The sequence below is a fragment of the Eschscholzia californica genome, unplaced genomic scaffold, assembly GCF_041429995.1.
Source record: "Eschscholzia californica isolate CP2 unplaced genomic scaffold, dmEscCali1.0.p SCAF_5, whole genome shotgun sequence".
Taxonomy (NCBI): Eukaryota; Viridiplantae; Streptophyta; class Magnoliopsida; order Ranunculales; family Papaveraceae; genus Eschscholzia; species Eschscholzia californica.
Window position 1 is genome coordinate 44,375,164 of NW_028238472.1, and position 9,211 is coordinate 44,384,374.

The window sequence follows — 9,211 nt, forward strand, 5'->3', positions numbered from 1 at the left end:
GTGCCAAGAATGGTGTACCAGAGTTAGAAAACAGATCAACTTACCATTTTTGGGTCTTCCTATCTTTACATTTTTGTAACTCAGACAGCGATGTAGATATCAGTACTCGACACCGGTACGAGGTGTTAGATACTGTGAGGTAAGAATCATCTTTCTAAGTCCAGTCACTGATAACACAAATTGCATTTACTGATAGTGGCATTTTACTATCTCCGCACATCTATATAAGATTCAAAATTAGATCATGCTGTCTCTAGTTTATTCAATTAGTTGTAAAGCTTTTCTCCATCGGAAGCTATGGTGAGTAATTCTTCTAAATGATTAAGAGGTCGTGTCATCAACCTACCTGGCTCCAACTTCCCCATCGGTTATTTCTTACTTTATCTCACTTCTTTCTCTGATTTGCTCATTCTTCTCATTGTTTCTTACATGCTGTTTGTTTTTCTATAAAGAGCTGAATCTGAATCTGACTTTTTATGCATAGTTTACTTGTATACTTCGTATGCATTTATCTCTTGAGTAGATTTAGACCTTAAAAGAAGTCTTCTTGTATTCAGTTTTTTGGCTGAAACATTCGATATAAGGACTTGGTTTTAGATCTAAATCCATTGAAGGGATAGAAAAATGCAAACAACTAAAACTACACATAGATCATTCAAATTTCAGGATTCAAATTATTAGAAAAACAGCACCTTAGCTTCGTCATTGTTTATCTCTTTGCTGATCTTTTTATTTATTTTGACTACTATTTTCCTTTCTAGTTATATCCATGTGTTTTCCCCACCCTTTCTTTTCTATGTTTATGAAAATCCAATCTTCCTCGCTCCAACACCAAGTTCTAGTAGTTCCCCTTCGACTCTCTGCATTTGAGTCCATTGGGGTTTGCAGCGATGTGTTTGAGGTTTCATCTTAGAGTTGGCTCAGTTCAAATTTAGGGGCAAGGGCTAAAATGTGGATGAGCTTTGTGATGCTCTGCTTTTGTCGACCTCACAGGGGCTATTGTTGTTTTCCTATTCTTTGAGTGCAGTAGACACAACATCTTTTCTTAAGACACCGATTATCGCTCTTTGGACTGAGTTTTCTTTATCACGAGCCATGATCAACCGGGCCTTGCTCATATTTATATGGCGTATGGGATCGATAACTACTGGATCTTTTGCTATGATCCACTCGGTGTTTGGAAAGGGAAAAATTGGCTAAAAAGGTCCTATCTTCCAAATGGAAAACACATTCAGCCATAAATACATGTGTAGTAATTTCATATTAGACTCTTTTACTTGACCATCATATTACTATCTTCATTACATATTTTAGAAAGGTGTATGTTCTTACTCTTGAAAATATATATCGCGAAGGTGACGCTGGAGCTACACGATAAAAAGAAACAGACTTATCGATGAATTTTCTATCTAAGGGCTTTCCTTATTTTCCTCCCTCTTGATGTCTTTAGGGTTAAGAGTGATGTAAAATAGTTGGTGTGGGGAAACGCCCAACTCACTAACCTAACAATCTTAGTTGCTTAAATTTCAGTTTATTCTATTCCAGACCTAACCGTCTCTCTCAAATATCATTACTTCACTCCTACGTACACTCAATTTCCATATCAATTGAATATAACATTTTCTAATCCTTTCTGTTGCCCTTTGTTTTGACCATTTTGCCCTCTCCTCTCTTATTTGGATCTTTCCTACCCTCTAATTATACTACCAAAAACACCCAAAAAAAAAAGTAAGATGATTGAATGATGGACTCTGATGGAAAAAACTTAAAATTTCGTTTGGGTTTCGTAAAAGTAACTAATTCACCGAAAAGCCCTTTGAAGATGACTAACTTTTAGAATGGCCCTTCTAAACCGTACTTCAATCAATTATAGTTAACCTGTGATATTTTTTTTTTTTCTCTTATCCTTTTTCTACCGATTTACTTTTATTTTTTCTCCCTTATCCTTTTTCTAGCGATTTACTTTTATATCTTAGTTTTTTACCACTCATTGAGAAAGGCTAGTTGGCATAAGCTGGCGAATCGGTCAGCTACTGGTGAATTCCTTTTTCTTCTTCGCCTCGTTCTTTTCTTTCTCTCAAAACTTTTAGGCGTTCTAACACGTAATGTTTAAAACTTTAAAGGTGTTAAGAACTTTGAAGATCTTATAAAAGTTCCCAACTAATAACCCCCACTTAGGAAAGATCCTTTAGAGTTTTTTGATGCTTTAAGGAACAAAGTAAAGACACTCTAAGTCTTTTGTGTCACTAATGTAGATTTCTAAAATAACTCGATTTGATATACATGCCACTCTTAAATTTAATAGGAAAAAGTAGGTACTATATGTTAAAATTTAAAGTTTGATATTTAAAGACACTTAGAGCAACTCCAAGTGTGCTTTAGAACTCCATATATGGAGTTTTCCAGCCTCCAAACGACACTCTATATTTTAGAGTTTTGTAAATAGTGACATCTCTAAATTAGAGTTCTTGTAATATTTATTTGGCCTTTAGTTTCTAAAAATTTCATATTTGAGTCCTTGATATGTTTTATAAATTGACACTTATGTCCCATTGTACTTGTATTTCAATTAATTGATATTGTTATATAACTACAAACTAATATAACTAAAATTTCATTACTAAAAATAAAATGCAAACAAATATATAATTACAAAAATGTCATGGGATAGAATTGGAAGGGCTTGACAAAATTTAGGAGCTAAATTGAACTTCAGAATATAATTAGGGGCAACTGGCAGTTAATCACAACTTGGGGCCTGAAAAAGAATCAACTGTAAATGAAAATAATAAATTAGTAGATTGAAACCTAATAAATAGTATCTTGTGTTTGGAGAAGACAGAGTTTCATACCAAAATAGAGCTCCAAAGGATGCTCTCAAGAGGGCACCCTAAATTTAGATTATTTGAAAAAAAAAAATTTAACAAAAAATCTTAAAAATCAAATATCTTGAAACCTCATTTAAGGGCAAAAGGGTAATTTGGAAACTAAATGGACAAAAAGAAAGGAGAGTATAATGATGAGGTGAATGCATGGTAGTTGAAACATTAGACGTAACTTAACCTCAAGGCAATGGAGACTCTGCAACCAACCCTACATCTACATGACCCCCCACCCTTTTTGGTGGTGAGATTTACATTTACTCCTCCCCCCCCCCCTCTCTCTCTCTCTCTCTCTCTCTCTCTCTCTCTCTCTCTCTCTCTCTCTCTCTCTCTCTCTCTCTATACATTGATAATAAAGAGGAAGAATAAGTAGCTAGTGAACGTACCCTCCTCACTCTAATCTTCTCCCATCTCCTCTCACACACACACATTGGTTGGTCAAGAAACAGAGATAATGGAAGCGAGTGCCGGCCTAGTTGCCGGATCACACAACAGGAATGAACTTGTTGTCATCCATGGTCACGAAGAGGTAACTAATTTACCTAGCTAGCTAGATAATTAAGCATCTAAATGAATGAAATTCATCAAGATGAGAATTACCCTTTCAGTGCTAACAATATTAATTAACATTGTTATTCTTGTGCAGCATAAGCCCATGAAGTCATTGGATGGTCAAGTCTGTGAGATATGTGGCGACGAGGTCGGTATCACAACGGACGGAGATCTCTTTGTTGCCTGTAATGAGTGTGGGTTCCCTGTTTGCCGGCCTTGTTATGAGTATGAAAGGAGAGAAGGAACTCAACTTTGTCCTCAATGCAAAACTCGATATAAACGTCTCAAAGGTAATTAAGTATCTAACTTTATTTTACTTGTGTTCCCTGTTCTAACTATCCAGAATCAAAACCTATTAATTAAGTCTAGTAGTACTTGTCTTGTTCCATTTGTGCTTGTTTTTTTTTATTAAGTTTGATTTTGTAATAATCTATAGGGAGTCCAAGAGTTGAGGGAGACGAAGAAGAAGAAGATGTTGATGATATCGAGCATGAATTCAATATCGACGATGAACACAATAAACAACAACATCTTGCTGAAGCAATGCTTCATGGAAAGATGAGCTATGGAAGGGGTCCTGAAGACGACGAGAATAATATTCAGTTTCCTCCTGTCATTACTAATGCCAGATCTCGACCGGTAATTATTCATTTTTCAAAGCAACAATAAAAATTGTCTATTCGCCAACAATCCTTGGTTGGAGTGGAAAGAGGTTTAGTCTTCCACTTTGAAGGTCAAGGGCTGGAGGCACGTTGACAATTTAAAAAAGAAATGAAATTGTCTAATCTAACATCGATTCTACTTGACCGTTTTCATAAGAATGCCTTGTTTCTCTAGTGGGAAGTTCTAAAAACACTCCCAGTAAATGTTAAAGGCGCTTCTTTCAAGGCAAATTTGAGGGTTACACAGAGGGTATCAGACGCCTTTAACACTTATAGGGGCGCCTTTGAAACTTCCTTTCTTTATTATGATTTTTTTTAATGGTTTTTGTATATGAATAAAATAAATGTAGGTGAGTGGCGAGTTGCCGATGTCAAGTTATAATAATCATGGTGAATTAATGTTACCGTCCTCGCTTCATAAACGCGTACATCCTTACCCCGGTTCAGAACCAGGTATTACAGTTTAAGACTTGGGCCAGATCCGACCCGGTTCTTGTGTAACTGGCTTTTTACAAAACTTTGTAATTGTTTGATCTCCAAATGCAGGAAGTGCAAGATGGGATGAGAAGAGAGATGGAGGGTGGAAAGGAAGGATGGATGACTGGAAAGCCCAACAAGGAAATCTTGGGCCTGACCAAGATGATGACATGGTAGATCCAGATATGGCACTGTATGTCACCAAACACTACCCTTTGTTTTCTTTATTGGGCCATTTAAAGCCCAAAGCCCAAAGCCCAAAGCCCAAAGCCCAAACCCGTTTTTTTCATTGATTTTGGGCTTTATTAACATGTAGGAATGATGAAGCAAGGCAACCTTTATCAAGGAAAGTACCAATAGCATCAAGCAAGGTCAATCCATATCGTATGATCATTGTGATCCGTCTTGTAGTTCTCGCCTTTTTTCTACGTTATCGAATCTTAAACCCGGTTCATGACGCTGTTGGTCTTTGGCTCGCTTCAATAGTTTGTGAGATCTGGTTTGCTTTCTCGTGGATCCTCGACCAGTTCCCAAAATGGTACCCAATCGACCGAGAAACCTATCTCGACCGCCTTTCCCTCAGGTATACTAAAACTGGATCGTGCTTTTACCTAATTGAGTCAAAATGTCACATATTAAGTCAAAATCTTTTGTACACTTGGCATTTCGTTATATTTAATATCACAAACTACTATTGAATAATGCTATTACTAATTTAAAAATGTGGTTTTGGTCAGATATGAGAGGGAAGGGGAGCCATCAATGCTATCTCCAGTAGACATATTTGTGAGTACAGTGGATCCATTGAAAGAACCTCCTCTGGTTACAGCAAACACAGTCCTGTCCATCTTAGCAGTCGACTATCCAGTCGATAAGATATCATGTTATGTCTCAGATGATGGAGCTTCCATGCTTTCATTTGAATCATTATCTGAAACAGCTGAATTTGCTCGAAAATGGGTTCCTTTCTGTAAGAAGTTCTCCATTGAACCTCGAGCACCCGAGATGTATTTCTCTCTCAAAATTGACTATCTCAAGGACAAAGTTCAGCCCACTTTCGTCAAGGAACGACGAGCAATGAAGGTTCAAAAACTTTTCACATTACTAATTTTTTTTTCTACTAGTCCTTAATCCAAACTTCATGGCAATCCTATTTGATATACAAGCCCTATAAGCCTATTCGAGAAAAGGTCCTACCTATTAGCATTAGCCCACATTGCCGGGACATTAGTTTGTACAGAGAAACCTTGGGCATACCGTTCTCCTATAAGTCGGTTTTCAAGGAGAGTTAAGCTCAATGAGCCATTTATGATTGTCTAACGAGAGTGTCTGGAGCCTGGGCTATAGGTGAACAGTCAAGCTTAGTAAGTGTCGAGGCCTTTTGGGTGGGCTTGTGAAGCCTTGGCCAAGAACAAAATCCCATACCTACATGCGTGGGCCAAAGGTGTCTAGGGGCAATACCGATAACTGCTAAGGCTTGGGTTATCACACCGTCAAGTTTGTGTTGGATGGTTTATGTTGAGTTGTCTATCTGATTCACCTAAAATTTTTTTGTTGATTTTCTTTATAAACAGAGAGAATATGAAGAATTTAAGGTTAGGATAAACGCGTTGGTTGCCAAAGCCATGAAGGTACCTTTAGAAGGATGGATCATGCAAGATGGAACACCATGGCCCGGAAACAATACTAAAGATCATCCAGGAATGATACAAGTATTTCTTGGTCACAGTGGTGGTCATGATACTGAAGGAAATGAACTCCCTCGTCTTGTTTACGTTTCTCGTGAGAAGAGGCCTGGTTTTACTCACCACAAGAAAGCTGGTGCCATGAATGCACTTGTAAGTTCTTCACTTCTTCATATACTTGCACTAAGGTGGTGTTTTGTTCTTTTCAATTTCAAAACTGAAATTTGACTCGAGATGTGAATTATTTGCAGGTTCGAGTGTCCGCTGTGCTTACTAATGCTCCTTTCATGTTGAACTTGGACTGTGATCACTACATTAATAACAGCAAAGCCGTTCGAGAGGCAATGTGTTTCTTAATGGACCCTCAAATTGGTAGGAAGGTTTGTTATGTTCAGTTTCCACAGAGGTTTGATGGCATTGATAGGAACGATAGATACGCCAACAGGAACACTGTGTTCTTCGATGTGAGTGTCATGGATTACTACGTATTCATATTATAAACTCAACTAGGTAAATAAGTATTGATGTATTACTCTGATTTTCAGATAAACATGAAAGGACTAGATGGAATTCAAGGTCCCGTATATGTGGGTACCGGGTGTGTCTTTAGAAGACAAGCTCTATACGGTTACGAACCTCCTAAAGGTCCTAAACGTCCAAAGATGGTAAGTTGTGATTGTTGCCCATGTTTCGGAAGTCGTAAGAAGTCTAGAAAACATGGAAAAAGTGAAGCTATTCTGGAAGAAGGATCGGGTGCTAATATTCAAGGTTCTATATCAATTTAAGATCTCTATACTAAATCTTATTGTTTTCATTGAATCTGAGATTCGAACTAAGCTTTCGTTTCTTGAATCAGAGTTTAATGACGACGATAAACAACTATTGATGTCTCAAATGAATTTTGAGAAAAAATTTGGACAATCCGCAACTTTCGTAACTTCGACATTGATGGAATATGGTGGAGTTCCTCCTTCTTCAAGTCCAGCAGCTTTACTTAAAGAAGCAATTCATGTAATTAGTTGTGGCTATGAAGATAAAACTGAGTGGGGTTTAGAGGTAACTAATTAACAACTGAAAAGAATGAGAAATCACTCAAGGCTGATTAGAGAGACTAAAATTCACTAAAATTAGCATATGACATATTTAAACATATATCCGACCTTCGGTTTTTGAATGTGCAGTTGGGCTGGATTTACGGGTCTATTACAGAAGATATCCTAACAGGTTTCAAGATGCATTGCCGAGGTTGGAGATCAATATATTGTATGCCAAAAATACCTGCATTTAAAGGATCGGCACCCATAAATCTATCAGACCGTCTCAATCAAGTTCTTCGATGGGCTCTTGGTTCTGTTGAGATCTTCTTCAGTCGTCATAGTCCACTCTTATATGGATACAAGAAAGGACACCTAAAATGGCTCGAACGTTTCGCTTATATTAACACTACTGTCTACCCATTCACTTCCTTAGCTCTACTTGCCTACTGCACACTCCCTGCTATTTGTTTGCTCACAGGAAAATTCATCATGCCAACGGTAAAAACAACATTATTGTCGTTTTTGTCATATGTCATTTTCCAAATATATTTAGTAATTTTTTCAATCCTAACAAGTTTGAAATTACCTCTTGCTACTGCTAATGATACAGATAAGTACGTTTGCGAGTCTCTTCTTCATTGCGTTGTTTATATCGATCTTCGCGACAGGGATACTAGAATTGAGATGGAGTGGAGTGAGCATTGAAGAGTGGTGGAGAAATGAACAATTTTGGGTCATTGGTGGTGTTTCAGCTCATTTCTTCGCCGTGGTTCAAGGTCTACTTAAGGTCTTGGCTGGTATTGACACCAACTTCACTGTTACATCGAAGGCCTCCGAAGATGGAGATTTTGCAGAACTTTATGCCTTTAAATGGACTACTCTTTTAATCCCTCCTACTACTCTTTTGATTATTAATCTAGTCGGAGTAGTAGCCGGAATATCAGATGCTATAAGTAATGGGTATCAGTCATGGGGTCCCCTATTCGGAAAGCTTTTCTTTGCATTTTGGGTTATCGTTCACCTTTACCCGTTCCTCAAGGGTCTTATGGGACGACAGAACCGAACACCAACCATTGTAGTTATTTGGTCAGTTCTATTGGCTTCTATCTTCTCTTTGCTTTGGGTTCGAATCGACCCCTTTATAGTAAAGACCAAAGGTCCTGATGTTAAACAATGTGGGATCAATTGTTGAGCTATTTAGGTTTTCACATCTTATTCATGTGGTTCGATCACATTTGGATGCCTTGCTACGAGCGTAAATTAACAAAATTGAGTGGCAGACATGAAGAATAAACTAGAGAGTGAAGAAAAAGTTTTTGTGTGATGTAATATGCTGCATTGTGTTGTATTTTTAAATTTTTACTACAACTGAAATGTAATGTGTTAGAAGAATGATTGACATATAATGCTCATTAAGAGTTAGTGAGATATGATACTCTATGCATCAATTAACAGATCTTTTCCCCTCCCCCCTAGTTGATACAAATTCTAACTTCAAGTGTTTGAAGCTTGCATCCATGATCCGTCCCCGAAACTGGAAGATATTGGTTTATCATTGACTATCTTAATTGAATGAAGCCCAATCCTCTGAATGAAATATAATGAACTTAAACTGAATGAACTAAGAAGTAGTTCTCCAACTATGTATTTTCAAGGGTGTGTTGTGCCTCCTCTCTTCGTGCCCCACGGACTGGGACAGTCTGTGGACACTCGGACTGGGCTACTCCGTGTTGGGCTTGAACAACACGGATTAAACCCAGTCCAAGAGCCCTCAGATTGCCCCAATCCGTGAGTGTCAGATTGCTAAGTCCGATACCCACGGAGAGTGTCGAGAGACTGGGACTCAACTCTGCGGTTGATTAATACTTTAACATTGAGAATTATCTCACATATGCAAAGGACACTCTCATTATGGA

The 9,211-nt window shown here is 37.8% G+C and overlaps 1 protein-coding gene across 1 annotated transcript; it reads left to right on the plus strand.

The window, feature by feature from the left end:
- The first annotated feature begins 3,026 nt into the window (after nt 1-3,026).
- Nucleotides 3,027-8,723, plus strand: IRX3 (Cellulose synthase family protein). The gene is made up of 13 exons (XM_086644841.1): nt 3,027-3,411; nt 3,529-3,724; nt 3,871-4,073; nt 4,447-4,549; nt 4,643-4,766; nt 4,890-5,156; nt 5,311-5,656; nt 6,148-6,411; nt 6,510-6,722; nt 6,804-7,026; nt 7,115-7,314; nt 7,440-7,793; nt 7,906-8,723. Exons 1-13 carry the CDS (start codon nt 3,337-3,339, stop codon nt 8,485-8,487), a joined length of 3,150 nt encoding a protein of 1,049 aa, XP_086500967.1. The 5' UTR covers nt 3,027-3,336; the 3' UTR covers nt 8,488-8,723.
- The last annotated feature ends 488 nt before the right edge of the window (nt 8,724-9,211 follow it).